The sequence below is a fragment of the Schistocerca cancellata genome, chromosome 4 (genome assembly GCF_023864275.1).
Source record: "Schistocerca cancellata isolate TAMUIC-IGC-003103 chromosome 4, iqSchCanc2.1, whole genome shotgun sequence".
Taxonomy (NCBI): Eukaryota; Metazoa; Arthropoda; class Insecta; order Orthoptera; family Acrididae; genus Schistocerca; species Schistocerca cancellata.
The window spans coordinates 322625839-322651133 of record NC_064629.1 but is presented as its reverse complement, the minus strand read 5'-3'; the positions used below and the strand labels follow the sequence as shown (position 1 = coordinate 322651133).

The following is a 25295-nucleotide window of genomic DNA, read 5'->3' as shown; positions in this document are numbered from 1 at the left end:
AAACTAGACGTAAATCATGTTGTTGCTGCTGCTACCACTACACACACAAACGCACAGGATGATTTTAAATTAAAGACAGTAACAACATATGGAAACTGGCCTCTACGTTTAAACACATCCGTCACAGTGACGGGAAAGCTGATGGCTCTATGTTCTGTTTCGATTAATTCTTCATATTGCAGTCATGTACGTGATCACTGTTTCAGTGATAGCCATCACCAGAAGGTGTTGCCCCTCCATCTCAAACAATCGATCTCAGTCAATCATTATATGCTAATCAACAGTGTACCAGTGGACGGATTGGATGGAAAATACTCAGTCAACATACTGTAATAACAAGTATCAGTTCACAGTCCGAACAGATGTAGCAATTTTACAGTAATTTCAGCACCGACCAATGATGCAACAGCATGCTTCCCAATTTCAGTATCCTGTACTTTGCGAGTACCATTGTCAATGTACATAGATGACTGTGCAGTATGTCCATTCATTGTTAATTCTCGAACATATACATTATCAAAATATACCAGATAGCGATCTACGTATTCCTAGCACTTGTAGCATATTGCGTAATTAACGTTCTTTCTCTATGCGGATGGGTGTCACAGGGAATTCTCGCATTCTTAGGATAAAATTAGAGACTGAAAGATCCCCTCGCACCGTCTTTGACCAACAGACCCTGGAGCACTGTCAACAATTTAATCTGCAGCTGACCAGAAGTAGACAGCTACATTCCGCGTCTCTTGATCGAATGGAGCGTGCCGAGCCCTTAACTGCTGTTCTGCATCCATCCAAGTGCACAAGATTTCTCCAGATGCACGCATCTCGAGGTTAGCACCCCTTATCGGTGTATAGTAGAAGATGTGAAAGTGTGTGATGTAATAGCAGACGGTTAAGAAGAACATGAAACAGGTGGTTTTTATGCATGATGGAGCATTTTCCATAAATCAACTACGCTGTAAATTCTAAAGTATTGTTCTAGTGTCTGGGGTCAGTATCAGGAAGGTATAGGTAAGAGAGAACGTAAACGCACCCACTCCTAAGGCTACACAGATCTGTACTTAAAACAGGCTATAATGTTAGCAGTTTCCGACCTATTAGCCATGTGGAATGCAACGCTTTTAGTATTCCAATGTAAGAAATATATTTCTAGTACATGACATACATCCTTCTTGCTGATTTCTCTACAATACGCTATGGTGGTAAGCTGTAAAATGGAAAAAACCATTTCCTTAAAATATCGATTATGTGTGATACAAGCACAATATAGCTTTCCAGAGATGTATAACGTCCATTTTTCACATTCGATCACGGTTCAGAAACTATATTATGCATCATTCCTACAGAAAATGATCGTTAGTAACGGAGAATACCTTTACAAAAAACTGACTAACACACAGCAGCGGTGTTTGACATGTGAAATTACACGTCATGCCACCTCTAACTCTGTAAGCAGGACATCTATCAAGCAGATGTATCCATGGGGATTGCAGTGCCTCACAAACACCTGTCGCTAATTTAGAAGAATCTTAGCTATGAAACTTAAGGCTCGATTTTATACCCAAGATGCGCCAGAGGAATGGAGTATGTCGCATAAATCTTCGTTTCTTTACAGGAATGTGTCGAAACAGGATGGTCACGTTTCACCACATATGAGACTGAAGTCCTCTGATGACTGAGAGGTTTGCTGTTAACAAAATGGTTCAAATGGCTCTGAGGACTGCGGACTGAGGTCATCAGCCCCCTAGAACTTAGAACTACTTAAACCTAACTAACCTAAGGACATCACACACATCCATGCCCGAGGCAGAATTCGAACCTGCGACCGTAGCGGTCGCGTGGTTCCAGACTGAACCGCCTAGAACCACTCGGCCACACCGGCCGGCTTGCTGTTAACGATCGCAAGTAGACAGTGCTCTAAGTCACAGACAGAGCACGCGGTTGTATACGAGTCGAACGCAGGCTGTGTCACACAACTGATGCATCCTGACAGAACAGTGGAAAAGAATGGTCAAACGACCCCATAGCAACATCCCACTCTATCTCTAAAATGTATCGTCAGTCTATCATTAAATCGTGCTTCGTTACAACTCCATCTCAACCGTCACTGCATCCACTCTGTCTCATCCTTTGATGCAGCTGCAAGTACATTTAAAGGTAGATGGTTCTCTGTTTTTCCAGGAAAGCATCAAAGTCAGAAGACAACTCGTGTGTATCTCTGTTACCTCAATAGACATACACACAGTAGAATGCTGACTCAACGAAAAAAATTACTGTTCCCCTGGTTCAAGTGCTTCCATGTCAATGATTTTTCTTTTTCCTCTTGCTGTCGCAGACTATTTCCCATGTACAAGAATTGTTGTGCGCCAACCAGAAGACAAGCAAGTACTTCCTCTATTTCCCCGCATTTTGGTGTATTTACCCTCAGTTTATACGTATTTTCGGTCATTTACAGGTCAGACGGCATAATACAGCACTGTACTCGAATCCATCCAGTCACCTCACCCACATATTCTACAGTTGCAGTGCGTTTGCTCTGTTTTCTGTGTGTCTGTGTCTATGCATGTGTTGCGGATGGCCAGAGCCAATATTTCTCCATTTAATTCCTCTACTTCGTTTTCGGTCACCCATTGAAGCCCTCCAACAGCCAGTGGCTGCATCATAGCTTGCCTGTATAAGACATTCACATTCAAATATAGAATATAACATAAATCGAGGGATACGATCAACCCCGCACCCATACATGGATTATTTGCTTTGATGTTTCTATGTACACACTGGCAAAGTCCCCCACAGATCCCACGCTCAAAGAAAACAAGCATATCAGCATCAGTCAAAAGTTCGATGCTGCGCCTCGTTTTCTTCAACATTGTGTCCCAGGACATTCCAGGTGCCATATAATAAAAGGCGGGGCTCAAAGAATTCGTGGCCATGCATACACTCTGCAACTTTTAGAAAACGCTCGTAAGCAAGCGCATGTCGGTATAGTCAGTCTTGCGTATTCACCCAAATTTGGGACGTGAATTCCCGCCAGACATTCATGGCATGCTCATAATCTGCATTAGTTATGGCATCGCATGTGAAAGTAATGGTAAGTGCAAATATGACGGATATCCTGGTGTCGTCGAGTTTGCCTTACTATCCAGATGCTCAAAAAAGAAAACTCATTTTCTAGTCACAAACTGAAACTTTTTCTCATCGGGGTATGCAGATCGGGTGAGACGCACATCCTCCCAAGGTAGAGTTTCAACGAGTTTCTGGAGTGGCGCCTGCATTATCCATAGTGCGTCAAGGAAGGGAAGTTTAATTTTAGGCGTCATTCGTTTGGAGAATGAAATATACTTCTCAACAATCTCAGTGATGATACTGACCTGATTTTTCTCAAAGTCGAAATTAACAAATTGCTGAACTAGAATGTGAGCGTCACACCCACTTAAATTATGGAAGAAAACGGGTATGTGTCGTGGTAGCTGATACTTGAAATTGCAAGCATTGTGAGCAGCACCGTGGTACTTCCCTGTAAGATGACAGTGGTCCCTACGGGGAGTTCCAGTTTTTCTGTCTAATGGCGGCCCACAAATATGACAGTTAACAGCATCACTGCATAATTTTTTATCCTCCTCTGACTCAGTCATGGCCTATCAACATCCTATGAACGTTTTTCACGCTCAGTGGGTAACCAAACCGCAGGATTATCCCCGACATAAGATTCATAGCAGTTAAGACTTGAATCACATGAATATGCAATTTGATACGCTGCCACATATTGTATGTGCTTTTGCCAGAAGGTGGTATGTGAGGCTAAGGGTTTCCCTTCACAGTGGGTGATAGGGGCAGGGAAAAATTCGAAGTCTGCGTATACAGCAAATGGACATTTTTCCTGGTGGTGAGCATTCTTGAATTTAATGAACTTGTTTTGTTCTGTGGGCATAACAACGGTTCCTTGGATTCACAGTCCTCCAGATGCCTTTTTAAATACTTTTCTTCTGGTTACTTATTTAGACACCTGCAGCAAATGTGTGTTTTATGTTCATGGACTGTAAAGGAGGTGGGACATGTCTTTGATCCATACATAATGCTGACTGTCGCCGTCAGAGAAGAGCAGCATATTTACATGAAGATCACGTTCACCTGCATATTTTGAAAAATGGAGTGGTCAGTATGGCTTGCTTTTCTGATTCTTCTTCAGGCTAAAAACGTGAACCGATATTCCGGGATTATGCCCCTCAAATTTTGGTATGTCCTGAATCTTTATGGGGAACTCGATACCGTCTAATTTATAACGTCCACGAATGTTAAGACCTCTTCCGTATCAAGATGTGCACTTCAGATTTTTGTGTAATTTCTTTTGCAAGCCAAAATTGACCATGTAAAACAAGCGTTATCCTTTTCATTTTGAACGTTAACACAAGCCTGCTTGTTCTTAGTATCCTGAGGGAGTTTGATATAACTGGACCCTCCATTTAGTGGATCATAGACATGAATATTTATGTCGAAGTGTGGTATTTGGCTGAGTGCCTTAGCTGATCCTTTTGCTCCCTTCTCGGAAAACTGATCCAATATAACACCAAAAGTGGATTCACAATACCACTCGGCGATTTATGTACCCCGAGATACAATGCCATTATCACCCCAGATGTAGTGCAGGCTTTTCTCCTCAGCAGCACCCTGCTGTTTGGTAGGGGGGGGGGGAGGGGGGGAGGGGTCTCAGTAGAGTACTTCGCTACACTTAATGGCATTATATCTCACATCATCTAGGGCTTTCAGGAGCTCTGCCTCCAACACTGGGATATATGCTTCTGGAAACCTGACTGGCTTGCGAATTGTTGTCATTGTGGAGCCACCGATCCATCTCACGGACGTCGCCTACCACAGGATGTTTATTGTAAGAAACAAAAACAACAACAACAACTAATTTGTACTGAATTTGCCTACATATTGATTATACGTAACTACAAAAAAATATGAAGTTCATACCAGATGGGCGTGATGACTCCTGGTCATCATTCTTCATCCTCCTCTTGATCTATAGCAACATCTACAACAATGAATAATAGATGCCTTGTACAATTGTGTACGATGAAAAAAAGGTCTAATGGCAATATATTACAAATGTAATTACGTTTATGCTGCATCTTGGCCTCCAGCAGCAATTCAATGCCCATCAGCCGTTGCTCTAATGCTGTAAATTTTGTAAGCACATGTTACGATCTGAATACGTCAAGATCTGTTTTCTGAACATGTAAACTATCACACAGAATTTGGAGATGTACTTACATGATGATAGCACGAGATCTTAGGCTTGCTGACGACTTTCAGCTTCCAGCTGCTGCTGCTGCTCTAACAACAGCAGAAATGTTACAAACACTTGTTACGTTTTGAATACTTTAAGAGACTTTCTCTGAACATGTAAACTTTCACAAACAGAATTTTAAGATGTACTTACATGATGGTAGCACAACCTCTTCGGCTTGCTGGCGACTTTCAGTTTCCAGCTAGCATTCTAACTCAGCCAACACTTCCAGAATGAATGCTGCAGTACCAAGAAAATGGAACTTTTACTACCACTTGTTACGAAAATGTATCACAATTTCGAAAAATTTGAATACTTTGCTACGAAATTTTATAAATGTCGCAGTGTGAACTCATATATTTTTTTAGAAAGACTTACATGGAAATTACCCCAAGTTTTGCCATTTCCCACCACCAATACCGCTGGCATTACTGCTGGGTGACCATTTCATATTGCAGGAATCACACAGACAGAACTAGGCACTGTCATAAATTGATGATGAATGTGGTGGGTGTTAGGCGTTATATGCCTTCAGACGTCCCCCTCTATTTTGCAGAGGACCAACTGCAAATCAGAATGACTTGCAAGCAAGTTATAACTTGCCGTCTTTTTCTCTTCAAGCAGGCTTGGTGCAGGTGTCTGAGAAACAGCATATGGCTATGAAGGAGAAAAAATTCTAAGAAAAACATCCTTTGTTTGCTGTCAAGTGGCTGGAAAACCAAATAGATAGATAGTTTGGCATGCCCAGTGGCAGCTGCATCCCTCGAAATATATGTTCTTCTTTTCGTTAGGACACAGATGTGGGAGGAAAATGATAACCTTTGAAAATAAATCTATTGTTAGTGGTAGATGCCCAACAAAGCGCTCCTTGAGAATGGCTTTGTACATTACAACATTACAATGATCTGCTGATTTCCAACTGCTGGTTGCCGCACCCCTGTGGCATGCAAGCCAAGGGGCCCCGCACATGTGGGTGGTCACTGTGGAGATCGCTGGACACTGAGCCAGGCAGCGCATGTGGCGCAGGTTGTGTCATCTCAGGCCACCTGTGAGTTGCGAACGCACATTGCGTGCCATCCTTTCGTCTCAAGCAGGAGGCAGAACAGGAAGCAGCAGGTGGGTCCTGTTAGGACCTGTGAGGTGAGGCAGCTGTGGCAGTCATCATGAATGTGGTCCGGTGGGGAATGGGCGGAACCTTCCCCCCCCCCCCCCAACCACCGAGGTCACGTGAGGTGGCATGATGCAGAAGGTGGGGAAGGGATGAAACCTGGTACACCACTATTGCACTCACACCCAGCATCACACTGTGGAGCGTCTTAACAACTGCAATATACGAAGTGATTGGAAGTTAAACAAGGGTATCCCTGTCCTACGAAATGCAAATTATGTCCTTCTCAGAGCATAATTCAATGACTTCCCATCCTCTGAATTTTTTTCCTATTTCTACCACCTATTCCCATTTCATAAACAATTTCGGTGAATAGTTGCCGTTAATATTACATCCTCTGAATTCACAATTGAATTGTACAGCGAAAATTCGGAATTGCGGCCAAAATTCGAAATTCCCGCCAATAGGGTAGTGGGGGGGAGGAAGGGGGAGGGATGGGGGGGGGATAGGGTACGGGGACCCATGTGCAGGCTGAGGACAACACATCACGTCATCTAGTGATGGGGCTGGGCGTGGGGGTTATTTATTCGTTAATTTTCATATCAATTTGATATCAAAATTCCGCTTGTGCCGCCATCTACCGACTGCTGTAATAACTGTGAAAAAATATATTCTGTCTTTACGTATCTTTTAACGATTGTGATGTAGTTAAGATTACTTAGCATAACGAAACAGAGTTCATCTCACGTTGCCTGCAGTATAGGGACGAGGGCAGCTGACGTTCTCACGGACGTCGCGAAAACTGGCAAAGAAATATTATAACTTCAATATGTTTTGGATTCGCTCGCCTCTGATGTCCTAGGTATATTATCAAAAACTATTGACATCGTAATTAAGAACATTGTATTACCATCTAATGATGTTTTGTTATTTGTAACACCCTGCTGCTTTATGTGAATAATCTGTTAGTTCTTTCCTCCACACAGCAGTGATACTGTGTGCAATCAGTCGCCTTCCTTGATCCTATAATACACGAGCGATTTAGCACTTAATTTCAACCACTAGTTCGAACGTCACTGTTTCTGTAAGTATTGCCATGGAAAATAAACTACCATGTTTAGGAGCGGTGACATTGATCCAAGCATGTTTACAAACAATTGTAAATCATAATGATAAACGGAATGAAAATTATTGAATTTGTTATGTAACGCTTTTACAGGGAACTGTAGGCTATCTTACAGAATACATTACATTTTTCATTTTGTACATCTTTCCAATCTGTATTTCGCAAACCCATTTTGATGTCTGAAAGCCCCCAACGCCTTTTTGAACTCAACTGTGTTCGTAACTGATAGGACCTCAGTCAAAATATTCAGACAATATTTCTTTCATTACCCTAGCTTTTGACCCAAGAATGATTATTACGTCATTTGACTTCGATTTGACGGATATACACTGATGAGCCAAAACATTATGACCACCTGCTTAATAGTTTGTCTGTCCATCTTTGGAATGAAATACATTACTGATTCTGTGTATCGGGCATCTGACAGTTTGTTGTGAGGTATGTGGCACTAGATGTCTACTTTGATGTCTATTTTGATTTCTCTGTGAGCATTATAGTACGTTAAAAATATGTACACACTATTATAATTGTCTAATTTCCTTTCTACAGCAGTTTAATGTTAGCACTGAATTTCTTATTTGGAGGACGCTAGAGCTTTGGGGTTGCAATATTGAAGTATTTCACATGGCAGTGGAGCAGTAAGTAACATTACATATAACATTAAATTAAAGTCTGTGCATAAAAACACACTTCATTTTATCCATTTCTGTGATTTTATCGGCTTCTGTAAGTGTTTATTCCATGACTGTATTACTTTTGTTAAAATAAAGAACAACCGCTTTCAGTGACAATCGTGATTTTATTTCAATGCACGATGCATTTTGAGCCCTGGGGGCTCATCTTTATGTGTTTTGACAATCTATATCGATTATTTTTATAGATTTAGGTTAATTTGAGTCCTGGTGAGATTGTAATGGTATATATAAAGTGGGTACACAGCAAATGCGAGTTTATAAAACCAATAGAAATCAAAAAATAACTTAAATGTTTTCAGTGGTGAATACATGGTTTTTGTAAGCACAGAATGGGTAAACCTGTTTTGTATACACATTTTTCATGTTACAGTACATTTTGTAAACATGCTGCATTTCCACAAATACACAGATAGTGTATTTCAAGGGAGATACAAAGCTATTATATTATTAGTTATACAGTATATCATTTACAAAAAAATTACTTGTGTATACATCAAATACGGATTTTATTATCACATGGTTGCACTATTAAATATTTGTTTCTTTAGAAAAAAATCAACTTTCAAAATTACTGAAATAACTGTAGCTACTAAACACTGTTCAACATGTTTTCAGAAGATTTTACTTAGTATAACATTATTTCTAATTGTTACAGCAGATCAATTTTTTTACCATGGTTTCCTGTGTGGAATACAGTTAGGCTGTTGGTCTATAGCCTGTTGCTGCTAAGGTACATGTTGTAGGCTATTAAGGATTTGTCGAAGTGGTTAAGTCTGGAAGGATTGCACCCTACATCCCTCCCTCCCCCTTACATCGAAAATCTATTTATGCTCTTGTAAAACTATAACAACTGAAGCCTGCAATGCCACACAAATCTTTAAATACGCATGTATTCATGAACTTTCAAATGAAAAACATGCAATGTCAGAATTCAGTGTTTTGTTGTGATGCACTTTATTTTACTTCAAAACAATGTACAACAACCAGTTTTACCAAATTCTCCACTGACTTGGGGTTATTTCTGTGTGATGAGGTAGCAAAACCTGGATTTGGGAGACGAGGTGCTTTGAATCCACCTTCTGGCAACCTCAAAAATAATTTTCCATGGTTTCCCATTCTCAATTTAAGCAAACATCACAGTTGGTCTCTTACCACAGGCCGCAGTCAATACCTTCCAAATACTTCTCTTTCCTGACAGATTCCAGTTCCCTTACAGGTTCAACCCATCTGCTTAAATGAAAAAGAGCTGCATCGAGGGCATATGATAAGTAAATAACAATCTAAATTCTCCTATTTTAGGCTCATGCATTCATCTGCCAGGACATTCCTTAATGCATAACATGATCTTTCTTATGTTGCACAAAGTAACAGATGCATACTTAAATGATGAAATCAGGGAAAGTGTTAAGGCTGAATAATTCTAGATCCTTTGCAATTTCGCCACCAAAAATTGTTCTAGCTTCTGTCAATCACAGATCTCTCTATTCCAAGAGTCCTGTCGATAATGTTCATGTTAACTCCGAAATCACTGTTGAATAAAATGGTTTATCGTTCTTTACAGAAGTTTTCATAATAAATGAAAAACATGAGTTTTTAAAGTAATAATCAGAATCCCCTTTGACAAAATCCTGGCTATATCCTTGCCTTCGGGACTACAGAACAATTCAAGGTACACACCAATAGAAGACAGGCAAACATAACTTAAGCTGTACACTATATTAACAATGAACTATCACAATACTACTTAGGCCAGTATTATACCATCACATTTCTCTGTCAAAGTAGATTTGTCAAATATTTATGTCTAAGAAATTTGATGGTGTAATAGGGAACTTTGTCAAATCTCGCCTGTTGTCAAATAAATATGATCAAATCTAGTGCCTCGCCATAGATTTGACAATAAAAGTCGTTCGTCTTCTGTTCACTGCAATGTGAAATGTAAACGCTTGAAGCACTGGCGTCGCTACAGCTATCTGACGTCTCTGTAGTGTGTTGGTAAACATGGCTTCGAAGCTGATGTGTTCCACTGAGTTTTTTTAATAAACTTGCTTCAACTAGGGTGGGGAGGTGAGCGAGAGGTACAGTGCATGCTTTTAATTGTGTGTTGATGGGCAGATGGAACATGCTGAAGGCAACTTCATGTCCATATTCAAAGCTACAGCCATCTATCTCTACATCTGGAAACATCCAAGCAGCTTTTCAGCAAGCTGGAATAGAGGATATGGTCACATACTAAAATAAATTCTTTCTTAGCTTTCCATTCTTCTTTGTCTATTTTTGAACTCTAGATGCCACAAATAGAAAAGCGCTTCATCTGTTTCGTATTTTTTTATGAATTTTGTAATTGTTGGAACACTAATTCCATTAATTAAATTATTCAAAAATAAAAACAGTTCTAATTGCCTATACAGTGTGCTAAACATTTATTTACCTTCACATATTCCCCCTTCAGTACTTTATAAATCGCATCAGAAGTTTCTGGAATTATTTTGGTTAATGTGCAATGCGATATTCGACTGCTATGTTGCAATCTAGAGTACCTATCTCCTGTATCAAGAAATACACTCTCATCCATTCATAAGTAATTTATATATAAGACTTGACGTCCTTCACTTGCAGCTCTCTTAACAAATTTTACTGAATGCTTCTATGGTCTCGACATAATACCTATGACTTCATCCAAGTATGTTTCCTTTTCTACCAAATACACACACAATGCAATTGTGGTAGTAGCAACTGCAGTGCATGATAACAAGTTGTTGTCCGCCATTTTGAAAACTGACGAAAAATATGATGACAGCGCAATACCCCTTTCTACCGCCATGTCAAAAATCTTTGTCTAAGAAATCTGACAAACATTTGAACATATTTCTTTGTCAAAGAAATATGATCACGTAATACTAGCCTTAACACTGGTTCTGTTTATGCCAGTGACATGTTATTAATGAATTAGAAGGAGAGATGAAAATTGTCTTTTATTGGTAACTTAATATTTAGTTGATTAATTTGGTATTTTAAAAAGCTGTAATGTAAGTATGTAATTACAGAGGACAGTTTACAACACACTGCTTGTTATGCAGCTAAATGGAAATTTAAATCATTGCACAAAGATAATTAGTGGAAGGAGTTTCTAATGAGGTATTTTTTTAAATTTTCTTGTGAATTGGCAGAGATCAATTACTTGATTTATGTTAGATGTGAGCTCATCGAATAACTCTACACCACAGTACATAACTCGGCTGTAAATCAGAAACAAACATGTGAAGTTTGCACAAAAATAATATTTGTGTCTTGTATTAGGGTAGTGCAAATCACAGTTCAGCTTGAACTGATTTTTCGTAAGCAAACTAGGCACTGACTAAAACAAATCTGTAGTTGACTTTCTGGTGCATCAAGTGGCAGCAGCTTTGAACTCAGCCAACTGCAGTTCTTTCTTAGCACCCATGTGCCCACTATATTGACTAATTTTTAGGCACCACAGAGCTTTCCCAAGCAAAGCCTATTGTGCTCTCTCCATGTAGCTAAATGCTTGGGAGAAGGGGTGGGCGGCGGAGGAAGGGAGGAAGGCCAACTATTGCCTTAATGGTCACCCTCTCTAATGTACTTCCCGCTGCTGCTAAAGACAACTACAATCTGGAAGTACATTTTGCTCCATTTGCAGTGTGTGTGCACAGCTATTGCTCGCTGAAGTATGTGGAAAACTGTGGACAACCAACAATCCTGCCCCCACTATAGATGTAAGTCACAAAGTTATTTTAGTTGAGATTTAGAAGAAAACATAATAACCACTTATCACTAAGCCAACAGTTCAGAAACTGTTCAACAATAGCCACAAAAATTTTCTGCTGTCTGCCCATTAATAATGTGACAGGTAGCAACACAAAATTTAAATCTGAAATCAAATTGCTTCTTTGGGACAACAGCTCTCTATAGAAATATTTGACTAAAATCTTGTAGCATGAAAGACTAAAATGATTGCTTCTTTTATTAGGATGTAGATAAAATATTTCTTAACTGTGTCATGAAGAATGAGAGACACTAATATATTCATTATTACTTTTAAGCCACCAAGTTGATTGGTACCCTGTAAATGGCTTATATGTTCCCATAAAGACAAAAAAGACACATATACTGGAGTGTAAAACAAATGCAGTCTACATCATTTTGATAAAAATAGCCTAAAGATCCTTGAAACATGAATCTATTTGTAATCAATTAAATGACACACATTTAGGGGAGAGCTCTCAAAATCGTTTGAAATAAAGTCAGGTGTTCGACAGGGAGATGGTCTGTCACCTCTGCTTTTCAATTGTGTCTTGGAGAAGGTAGTTCGAGAATGGAGGAAGGCCATCAATACTAAAGGGATTCAACTAGGGAGAAATCCAAACAAGATCACTGTCGACTGTTTAGACTTCGCAGATGACATGGCATTGATTACAGATTCACTAGACAATGCCCAAGAACAAATAAGAGAACTACAAAAACAAGCAGCCAAAGTAAGACTACAAATATCCAATGAAAAAACAAAGTTTATGATAAACATCTGTGATGCTCCTCAAAATATTGCAGTTGACAACAACACAATACACAAAACAGATTCCTTTAAATACCTAGGAGAGTGGATTACATACAATGCCAAAGAAAAGATAGCTATAGAAACTAGAGTGCACAAAATGGAAAGAGTGTTTCATATGACCAAAAACGTTTATAATAAAAAATCCTTGTCCTGGAACACGAAATTAAGACACTACCAAACAGTGACCAGACCTGAAGCTCTCTATGCGGCAGAAACACTTAAACTAAGGAGAAATGGAGATCTTGAGAAACTAGAGAAGGTCGAAAGAAGAATTTTAAGGAAAATACTGGGAGCTAAAAGAAACGATAATGCTGAATACAGGTTAAGACCAAACAGAGAGCTATATCTGAAAACGGAGAAACTAACTGATGTAATGAGGAAGAGGAGACTACAGTTTTTTGGACATATATTCAGAATGGATAACAACAGACTAACCAAGCGGATATTCACATTACTCAATAGCTACAAATCCAAGCCAGCATGGTTCATAGAGACTGAAAAGGACATTGAAAATGCTGGAGTTACAATAGACACAACAGAAAACAGAACACATTTCAGAAAGGCAGTTCAAAAGGCAGAATTTCAGGAGAGAAAGAAAATAACTAGACGAAAGTGGACTCAAGAAGAAAGGGAACAACACTCTAAAAGGATGAAGGAAATTTGGAAACTGAAGAAATCTAATACAATGAAGAGTAGCCAAAGTTGATTCATCGTACCCTCCAAATGGGTTATTCGAAAGGAAAAAAAATGACACACAAAATATATCACACGAATAAAATCAGAGTAAAAGGGACTCAATGCTCAAGCTATTATAGAAAGTATATTGACAAAAGTTGTGATGGCTGCTGCCTGCTTTGACCAGTGATGTCATCAAGGTGGGGGGAGGGGGGAGGAGACACCTATTTCAAGTGCATAGAATATGGTGACCATGATATCACTAGTTACACCTGCTGACAAACATAAATAACATGTGAAATATTGAACTCCACCAACAGAATGAAACTAGAGGGCAACCACAGGAAGAAGGTTGTTTCAGGCTGAGAAACCCTATAACACCACCATGACCAAACAAAAGTAAAGCTTATAAAATTCTCAACATTTAACAAAACATTGGTATCACAGTGTTTGCTCGACCTATATAGTTCAAATGAAGACCACAATACCAATAACCCACACACTACTGTAAAACATGGTATTGCAAATTTAGCTTGACCTGCATAGCAGCAAAAATGAAACCCACAATACCGAAAACCAACACACCCAAATTGTCAAATCCACTATCCAAACCTTCACTTTATCTGAAATGAAGCCCACAGTGTAACAAAGCAAAACACAGTAACATAGTTAATATGAAACTGTAACCTAATCAAAGATGGTAAACCAGTACACAGGATACCTAATGGTAACAATCCAACACAATTTCCAAACACCGACAAGAAAAACTCCAGAATTTGTGAAATATTGCCACACCATGCGTGCTTGTAGTTCTTAATCCAGGTGTTAAAATACTAGTCATCCAGGATAACAAAATGAGGTGGCACCACCAAGCGAAAAAGTTACCCCAAAAGGTCAGTACTGAATGGTTTGTGCTTGAAAATCTTCCTCTCTGTATTAACCCATAAACATATCTGCTAGCACACTTTTATTCAATCTGTTCTACAGTGTGATATTTTTAAGCAATGCAGCTCAGGTCTAAAAACTATTTATTCTACAGAAGCATAATGTAAGAATATTTTATAAATCTGATAAATGAACACCTTGCAGAAGCCTCTTCAGGGACACATTCTTACATTTAATGTACCAATCTGTTTATTCCTTAATGTTAATTATGGTTATTAATAATGTGTGTCTTCAGTAGGTGCAGATTTGATGTATTAATTTTCTTAATGGCAACTGTTACATTAAAATAAACCCTCACCTTGTATTTCAGCTTCTTGTATTGCAATTGCAAATTTACACTAGTATCTCCATTTCTGTTGCTCGCCTCTTTTTGCATATCTTGTGTTCCACCATTAATCATTTCAGTGGCTGAAAATAAAGTTGAAAAGCTCCTTCAAAATTTTAAAATGATATATTTGAAAAAAAAAACATTCCAGTAATCATTATAGTAATACTAAGTTGCATGCAGTACAGCAGTGCAGCCTTTCACGTCACAGTTACATTCAAAGTAATCACTGATTTGCACACAGCTTTGAAATTAATTTGTGGTTTATAATATTCCTCAGTACAACACTGCACTAGCAGTTTAAATACATGTCACAGTATGGGTCACAGTTGTTGGAATGATTGTACCTTTGAGCTTTTACATATTATATGGTATTGTCACGAATTAAAAATTCCTTATACTACACATATAACCGTAACAAACGATCACACAACACAACACTACGTCGAGGGTCAAAAACAAGGAACTGGACGCTTCCCATGACCTCAATATCCATCGTCTCCATTCATTAAAAATGACGAGTCCATAAAATGAAGCTTAAATGAATCATGTGCAGTTATGTTCTAAAGAAGAACACTATATTCTAGGCACAATCATTTTAACTACTTTAAATGTAGATTTCCAGCAATTTTGCAATCATTTCCCCTACCGGTCTTTATCTCTTAGAATTTAGAATAGCTTGATGTCTTCTGCTGTGTTGCTACTACAGTTCGTTTCAACTGGCTGGAAAGGAAAGTTAATCCAACTGCTCAACAGCACAAGGTCGACAATATAAAAGTCAATTTGTAGTAAAAGTATTTCTGTTACTGAAAAGTCAGGTATATATACAGTATTAAACAATCATTTTCTGAGCATTGCTGGTGAATTAAATAAAAATTTAGTTTCTACAGGGAATCATATAACTTTCTTGGCTTTTCCGAGATTGATGTCTGAAATACTCCTCTGAGATACAGACAAGAGGGAGATTGAGTCAATAATTAAATCACTGAAGACTAAGGACTCTCATGGTTATGATGGAGTTCATAGCAGAATATTAAAATACTGTGCTGCACATGTTAGTCCTGTAGTTAGCCATATTTGTAATTTTCCCTTTTGGAATGGTCAGTTTCCTGAACGATTAAAGAACTCAGTAATAAAGCCACTTTATAAAAAGGGAGAAAGGGATAATGTAGATAATCTTCGACCTATTTCTATGCAATCAGTGTCTGCTAAAGTTATCGAAAAGGCTGTGTATGTAAGGATAATTGATCATTTTATATCACACGATTTGCTGTTAAATGTGCAGTTCGGCTTTAGAAGTCGTTTAACAACTGATAATGCTAGATTTATTTTCTCTGTGAGGTACTAGATGGATTAAACAACAGGTTTCAACTCTAGCCATATTTTTTATTTAACTAAGGCGTTTGATTGTGTTGATCACAAAATATTGCTCCAGAAGTTGGATTATTACGGAATACGGAGAGCAGCTCGCAACTGGTTCACCTCTTACTTTAGCAATAGACAGCTAAAGGTCATTATTCACTATGTTGAGAATGGCTGTGATGTGGGGTCTGAGTGGGGTACAGTCAAGGGAGGGTGCCCCAGGAATGAGTGTTGGGGCCACTCCTCTTTCTTATTTATATAAATGATATGCCCTCCAGTATTACAGGTGACTCTAAAATATGTCTATTTGCTGATGACACTAGCTTGGTAGTAAATGATGATGTGTACAACATTGGCTCGGTTTCAAATACTGCAGTTCACGACCTAAGTTTATGGCTTGTAGAAAATAAACTAATACTGAATCACAGTAAGATTCAGTTTTTAAAGTTTCTAAGACGCAATTCAACAAAACCCGACATTTTAATTTCACATAACGGACATATGATTAGTGAAATTGAACAGTTCAAATTTCTAGGTGTTCAGATAGATAGTGAACTGTTGTGGAAAACCTATATTCAGGACCTAGTTCAAAGACTTAATGCTGCCATTTTTACTATTCGAACGGTAACTGAAGTGAGTGATCGTTCGACACGAAAAATAGTCTACTTTGCTTATTTTCATTCGCTAATGTCGTATGGTATTATATTTTGGGGTAACTCTTCCCATTCTAAAAGGATATTTTTGGCTCAGAAACAGGCAGTAAGTGGTTATATATATATATATATATATATATATATATATATATATATATATATATATATATGTGTGTGTGTGTGTGTGTGTGTGTGTGTGTGTGTGTGTGTGTATGTATGTATTACAGACAAGTATGTATATTTATATATTGCTATTGTGATTTCTTGTAAACAATATTAGCTTATTCCGAAGAATAACCAGATTTCACTCAGTTAATACTCGGCAGAAATCAAAACTGCATTTTGATCGGACTTCCTTAACTCCTGTGAAAGGTGTGCAATATACTGCCGCATGCATTTTCAATAAGCTAACACTCGAGTTCACAAATCTTAGCAGTAATCCAAGCGCCTTCAAATCGAAATTTAATAGTTTTCTCATGAGTCACTCCTTCTATTCTGTCGAGAAGTTCACTGAAACATTAAGCTGATTCTTATTGTATTGTTGATTGCGATTACGTAAACTTATGGATTGACTTTTTCGGGTTCATAAACATTTATTTTTATCTGTTATTCCTTTTATGTTGTTATTTCATATACTAACACGTTCCATGACCTCGGAGATTTGCTCCTCAATTTGATCCTACGGAACTTGACGTGTAAATAAATAAATAAATGCCTCACATCTTGCATCCCACCACATATTTCGTCTTCAACGATAAAACGCAAAACATATTCCGTTGAATGTGCGAACTGCTGTGGATAACGTTTTGTGTCGGAATAGTCTTGTTCTCAGAACCAGAGCTCAGCATTAACTGTATCCATTGATATTACTATTAAACGCCTTCTGCCAGAATCCTAAAATGGATATTTAAATTAGCTTTAAGACATAACCCTAATATATTTTGGCAATTTTATGTAATAAATGTGTGTGTGTTTTCAAAAACAGTAGAGAAATCAGCGACCTATATAAACTGTTTATATACCTCATTGAGAGAAATCTAAAATAAAACCAAAGATGTTCAAACGCTCAGCAAATCGTTAGAATATTATATCTTTACTAATGGTTATGTTTGTGTTTGTTTGTGGAGTACGCGTGGTGCTGATTTGAATGGTGAATGTGCGTGTGTGAGCGAGTTGATGACAATATTATCGTCCCATAATTTTTTAAGTGGTGTTAATTTCGTGGAATGATTTGGTAAATTTTTTGTAGACGTGAACCAATACGTGTCAGCGTAAGTGTGAAAAACGTAACAAGTGCAAGGTATACGAATTGACCTCCTCATCACGAGGTAATTGGAAAAACGCTGATGTACGTGTGAGAAGATATGTTCCTTGTTTCATTTGCAGATTAACTATCGACGCGGATGTGAGTGTAGTGAAATAACAATGTCTTTCCGTGGAAGAGGCGGCGGTGGCGGTTATGGACGTGGTGGCGGCGGAGGTGGCTTCCGAGGGAGCAGAGGTATCGTATGCGCAGCTTATTTATAGAAATACGCGTGTGTTTCACGGAAATCTCCGAATTATTAGGAACGTTATGAGAGCAGCTTAGTTTCTTGCCCTCTCTGCCCTGATTAGTGAATACAATTATTCCGTTTTGAGTACGTCTTAGGTAGAGGTATGAAGTTGGAAATGAAATACAAAATAATGCAACATACTGGCACCAAAATAATTTACTTAATTTTGGAAATAAATAGTGTGAATGCTCTCCGTGGATAAGTATTACCAAGGGTTCATTCCATGTCAATTCAACCAGGGGCTTCAGCTCATAGACTCAGATTTGGCTGAAGTAAGCACAGCAATGCTACTATTTGCAGAACGTTCATGTACAAAGTATTAGTCTGCCCCGGGAATTTGTTCCAGAATTATAGTTCGCGAAAGAAGGTGGTACGCCCGGAAAAATGCAATGCGCGTTTGCCTATCAATCTTTAGAGCCGGCATAATAATTTTAGAAACTATTCCTTACGGTCCAGTGAAATTTTTACCACCTAATAACATCTGCTTGGCAACCACATGACAATGTAACGTGTTAAAAAAGATACATATTGTAGGTGCCCACCATGCCAAATATAATTCACTCAGGAAGGAGATAATTTTTTTTAGTAAGCTGTGGGATAAACAAACACACATCATGTCCACATCTTTCACTCATACTGAGTCACATGCACAAGAAATTACAAAAAAATGAAAAATCGCTGGAAAAATGTGGACTCTCAAAGTGTGGTGGCACAAAAGGGACAAGTGATATCTATATCCATACTCCGCAAGCCACCTGACGGTGTGTGGCAGAGGGTACTTTGTGTACCTCTATCGGTTCTCCTTTCTATCCTAGTCTCGTATTGTTCATGGAAAGAAAGATTGTCGGTATGCCTCTGTGTGGGCTCTGTTCTCTCTGATTTTATCCTCATGGTCTCTTGGCGAGATATGCGTAGGAGGGAGCAATATACTGCTTAACTCCTCGGTGAACTTAGACAAAAGCCCGTACCGAGCTACTGAGTGTCTCTCCTGCAAAGTCTTCCACTGGAGTTTATCTATCATATCCAAGTCAAAATTTAATACATTGCATAAGTATACCACAATGTAACTCTCAAAATTTCAAAGTTTTATTCCAAAGTATTAGTGTACAACAAAAGTTGACATGGATGTATTTGATGATGTAACAATTGTTGCAGAACACAATTTTGAAAAAAAAAGTATCATAAAAACTTGTGCTTCTTACCTCCCCCCCCCCCCCTCCCAATGGTTTAATTATCATCAACATATAGGTAGATTAACACAACATAACCTGTCATTAATGTACCTTAACTGCCAAAAATCAATCACTTGTCCTTAGATCAGAAGTTTTCCCAAGTTGTAGCTACTGTACTCTGCAACATATGTCTGTTAAATATGGTCAGGGAAACGATCTTGCTTGTAGAATGAAGTTCACTAATACGTGACCTCTTGCTTCGCAGCAGACTGCGACACATCCCAAGTTCCATTTTGTCATCATAAATAGCAGCAACCTGGATGTATGTTGCCACTTTTGCTTTTTGAATCCAGACACAGATACACTGTGAAGGCACATGGTGGGCATGAACCTATAATTATAACCACACAATATGCTCACCTGCACATTGTCAGAGTCCACCATAGAAGAGTGATGATGGCTCACCGTGCCTGGAATAATTCTAATGCCATGTGGGGTAGCAGAAGCAGTGAGCGGTCTGTGGGGCACCTTGTCACTGTTAACTGTTTACGAGCCCCCCCCCCCCCCCCCCCCCTCCATTGCAGGTTTGAGTCCTCCATCCGGCATGGGTGTGTGTTGTCCTTAGTGTAAGTTAGCTTAAGTAGTGTGTACTCCTAGGCAGTTTTCACATCATTTATAGAAACATAATTGATTGTATGCCAGAGATATTCTGTACCCAGGTAAATAATTGAAGAGGTGTTAGATTGTAGCCTTCTGTAGGCTGCTGCAGACTAGCTTGTGATGCCATGCACTTACGGTAGCTCCAATACCATCACATACATTTTTACCATGACTTGTTGCAAAAAATTCCACTCTCTGTGAATCTGAAAATCATGGTAATGCATGCATAAATTTTTTGGGGTTTAACGGAAACGTCCGATTCCATCCGCCTGCTTTGACCAATGACATCACCAATATGGCGGAAACAACCATTCACAACTACTCCCATATCGCGACTATGACATCATTACGTAGGCATGGCATCAAATACAAAAATAGATTGAAAAACCATCACACACATATTCCTCCAAAAATATAATTAAACTAACGGGACAAGTGGGGGAAATTGGCGATTTTTGGGTGGGGACAAAATAAAAATAAATACACACCACTAAATCAAATGACAAAAACGATAAAATAAAACGACCACAACCTTCCCAAAATCAGCTAAAGACAATATCCAGCGGAATCGAACACTTACCTTGACCTATATAAGTCAGCAGAAACTACAGATACCAAATCATAAAACCCAAAACTACCACCACGTCCAGAATCATCACTACCTCAAAAACCACAACAAATCAACAAAATTGGAATCGAACACTTCCCATGACCTATATAGGTCAGCAGCAACTACCGATACCACACTATAAAACTCAAACTTTTCACTTAAAAAAAAAAAAAAACAACACCTAGAATATCAAAATTGGAATCGAACTCTTCCCTTGACTTTTTATCCGTACATCTCCACATATAGCCCTCCCTGGCCCGAGACGCCGGAACTTTAGTAAGCCTCATTTCTCCATGACACACTGAACACTTTGTGACTTCATCCAAAAATCCAAATAGCTAAAGAAATTCTATTAGAGACAACGAAAGACAAAAAACGCAATTTACCAAAATTCACACACGATGAAAAGAAAAAAACCACATTAACGTCTATATAACAAAACCAAAATCGTTAACTCACTGAAAAATATTCTGCTGAAAGCACACTCACTACCAATACCACACACATGCAATGCTACTACGCAAATGAACCCTGTATGCCACATAACACGCTACCCATAAGCACACCACCAGAGAGAACCACCGACCGCAACAATACGGCACCTTTAAACATGCCACACACACAAACTAAACCAAAAACATCACCTAACACACAACACATAAACACACCGCCAGAGAGCGCCACCAATCACATCGAAACTACACCTACAAACACGCCACTCTCACAAACTAAATCCCGCACCGTCGTGACGTCACACGCCACAACAGCCTTACGTCACGGGACAAAGCAGACGGGTGGAATCGGACGCTTCCGTTGACCCAATTTTTGAGATTTTTTTTCAGTTCTTCTACTAGCTAGCTGCTCCATGCAGAATGTATGTGATGCAGCTTGTTTTCAACCTATGTTGTGGCAATGCGGGTGTGAACATGAACTGCAGTTGCACTGTGAATTAAGCAGTCTCTAAAAACACAAAAGTCCATGACAAACACACCACCTGATTCGTCTCTATAGTAAGTCACAAATGGTTGAAGAGTTGCTTGCAATTGCTCTAGTGATATCCTTGAGTATCATCTTGCGTTATAAATCTGTAATTTTCAGAAAAATCCAGTTGTACTAAAATTTCATCTCGTTTCAAATTATTCTTTTGAAACTGGAGATAGGAAGATGGCAGTGTTGCCATGAAGCTGTGTGTGGGCAGTTTGTCTGTTGTTGTCCCACTCCCTTCCCTCCCCCTCCACGCAACACAGTTCATCAAAATCTTGTGAACTGTGCTTTTTTTTTTTTTCAAGAGCTGTGTAAATCTGTCTGTCCATTGTTTATAAGTAATAATTTCGTCATCGTCCATAAGAAGCTCATCATTCAGTTCGTTATTCATGTGTTCTGCAAGTTTTGCCTAGCAGCTCCATTGCATCTTTGTAATCCACTCCAGAATGCTTTATAGCAGAAAATATCAGCATTTTGATGGATCTCACATACACATACATTGTGTGTGCTCCTTGCACATATGGCCACAACCCATTTTGCCCAAAGACTGAAAACAGACAATAAACTCACTTTCGCATTAGAATACTTTTCATGGAATTCTACATATTATTCAGAAATGTTACATAGCAAGAGTCTTTCTTGCATCTGCACACATGTTTCCCATTTTTATTATGACACATTCTTTCTTGCTAGGCATTATTCTGCTGCAGTCATCATTTTCATAAAACACTGAAACCAGCATCTTTATTTCTGAACTCCATTGTTTACCTTGAGCCTGTCGAAGTTCTGGAAGCACTCCTTGGGTTGCTTTAATTTCCCTGTCTTGCTTCAACATATATGTCCATTCACTGTCCCATCCATGACAAAGTTTTAAAGAAGATTAACAGCATACTTAAGAAACTTCTGATACTCTAATTTAAAGGGAAGGTAAAAAACTGTGATCATCAATAAATCTTTAATTTATTTCTGTTTATGATTTTTGTTATATTAAATTCTGACTGTTGGAAAATGTAGTGCAACTCTCCCTCCTGTGACAATGGAATCCCTTTTAGTTTCCATTGTTTTTAAATGTTATTTTGATATAGAATTAAATTTTTCGTTAATGATTTTCCTTAGTTTGAAGTGACAGTTTCCAGTCACACTGATATCCATACAATGAGCAGTTCTATTTAATGTGTCGGCTCTTTAGTTTCATAATGTCACCGCTTGCATGTGACGTTTGCGGGTCTAAAAACTGTCACAACATGTTTATCATCCCAAACAACTTAATCTGCTATCTAACTCCAACATGAGCCTCACAAATTTAGCATACGCATCTGGATGATGATCTCAAAACCTGTCATTGCACTGCACAAAATATGTGATAGGAAGTGTTTATAATTGGTCTTTGACTATTAAAATGTGGTGAATTCGTCAGACATAGCTCTGTGTTAATTACGAATTACTTTTTTCTTCTCATGTTTTGTCGACACACACTCACCTCTACCTTATGGCCATCTAATTTGTTGCATTGGACAAATGTTACTTTTAATTGTATCAAAAAGAGAATTCACTCATGAAAACTATAAGGTTACAGGGAAGTAGAATGACTGGCAAGTAGGCCTACTTGCTCTTAGTGGGCATAATTGTGAGAACTGCCTTGTTACAATTGTGAACGTAACTGTAATTAAACTTAAACATGCCATAATTACAGATTTTGCAGATAAATTTATAAAATTTTTATTGTGATTTCATTTGCAGCGATTGCTGAATACCCCAAAATAAGTACAGTTGAATCAAATGTTTTAGTCTGCTACACATTGTGTGTCAGTGCCCCAAAACAAATGTGCAAATTTGTGAGACTTTGACAAATGTTGCAGTACTGGGTAAACTCTTGAGAAATTCTGGATACGCTGTCAAAATTGCGATTTTGAATTTCTGTGCAGTACGCAATAGTGTACTGTAATCTGTGTTCCATGTGCATCTCATTTCACTATTCTTACTAAGACTACATGCATTAGCTGCACTAATCTGTAAGATCTGAGGCAGCCTGTGGAAAAATCCTCATTGACCAATCCTGCTGAAAACAAAGTGGATATTTGGATTTTGTAGCTAGATATATTCTCAGAACTGAGAGTGTAGTAAAATTATTGCAGATAATCGAAACAGTGTTGTTGAAAAGAATTTTTAATATTGAGTAGACTACATCCTGAACTGTGATTCTGGAAAACGCCTTGGAAAGGGTAAGGTTGATCACACTGCATTAATTCTCTTGGTAATTAATTTCCATCTGATTTAAAATGAATGTTTGCTTTCCTCATGTTGGTAAAACATTAATGTAGCCTACTTAACTGTTCTGCTACCAAGATTATTTTAAACTTTCAGGTTACCAAGACGGCTGACCTAATTGCTCCTGGTAAATATTGTAAAAAATTGTCAGTTATGGTCATACAAAAAATCCATTATGACAATTATAACATACAGAATTTAGAATCCATGGCATGTAGTAATTTTGCTGTCAGATTTGAAAATTAAAATTTTAAATAACAAATAAATTTAGCCTCGTTAGATAGCTTCTCCTAACGTTGTAAACATTTTACAACAACTATGACTCTACTGTAGTTTTTGGCACACTGATTGTTTGCACTTTATGCATGAGTCTTGCAACTTCTGTATGTAGTTCCATTTTATTTCTTGCTCATTATTCCTTTGCTAATTCTGTGAAAAGTTCCTGAAGGAAATGCTTCCGTTTTGTTGAATCTTTTTGCCTGGCTTGATATTTTTGTGGCCACAGTGTGTGTGTGTGTGTGTGTATATATATTTTGAGAGCAGTGACGTCCATCAACTCCGTCATCATTCAGTACGGTCAACAATTTGTTGTATGTATACACTTTTATTGTTTTGCCATCATATCACTCGTGCCTACTGTCCATGTAATCTTATTATAATGGGCAATTATGTCTTTCTGCTTCAACAGTGTCATTGTGGTGTTGTGTTGAAAGCAGAATAACACACTTCTTTTTCTTTGGAACATATGAGATGTCATCTTTTGTGAATTCAAGTAATGAAGATTTTTCCTTTTTTGTTGCATTTGGCAAAACCCTTGAGATATTTCTCTTTTACTGGGTCTTAGAGTACCAACTAATGTAAAGTTCCACTCCCACAATTTTTCGCACAGCAGTGTGGAAACAAACAAATTATCTGTTTTGACCCACTACTAGGCTGAAAATATGGTTCAACCATATCTGGCACTACATGTTGCCCAGACATACTTCTCTCTGGTTGTCCTTCATGTCAGTATATATTTGAAGATCGCAAGAGTATTCATTTGTAGCAAATGTACATACCCATATTTTTATTCTGCACTTCCCTGGTTTTGATTTCATGCATACATGTATACTCAAACTGAGCAGTTTCCACAGAAAGTTATCAGTCTCATTAACAGTTTGGCATTAGGGCTGTGATTTTTTAATGCATATATTCACAAAGATGTAACTTCTTGAAGTTTTTCATTTGCTTCAGCATTTCTGATGTAAGTTCTTGTGTTGTGGAAGAGACCAATATCTCTATACAGCCTAT

At 38.3% G+C, this 25295-nt stretch overlaps 1 protein-coding gene across 2 annotated transcripts in view; it reads left to right on the top strand.

Annotated features, from left to right (window-relative positions):
* Nucleotides 1–17864: 17864 nt before the first annotated feature.
* The window catches only part of LOC126183482 (probable H/ACA ribonucleoprotein complex subunit 1), a 72125-nt gene continuing 64694 nt past the window's right edge, over nucleotides 17865–25295 (top strand). Inside the window, exons 1-2 of one of the 2 annotated variants that reach the window (XM_049925502.1) lie at nucleotides 17865–18029; nucleotides 18145–18259. In XM_049925502.1, the coding sequence (XP_049781459.1) occupies nucleotides 18184–18259 (76 nt within the window). In that variant the 5' untranslated portion in view covers nucleotides 17865–18029; nucleotides 18145–18183. Of the gene's footprint in view, nucleotides 18059–18144; nucleotides 18260–25295 lie in introns of both variants that reach the window. The other variant, XM_049925501.1, reaches the window with a different exon arrangement.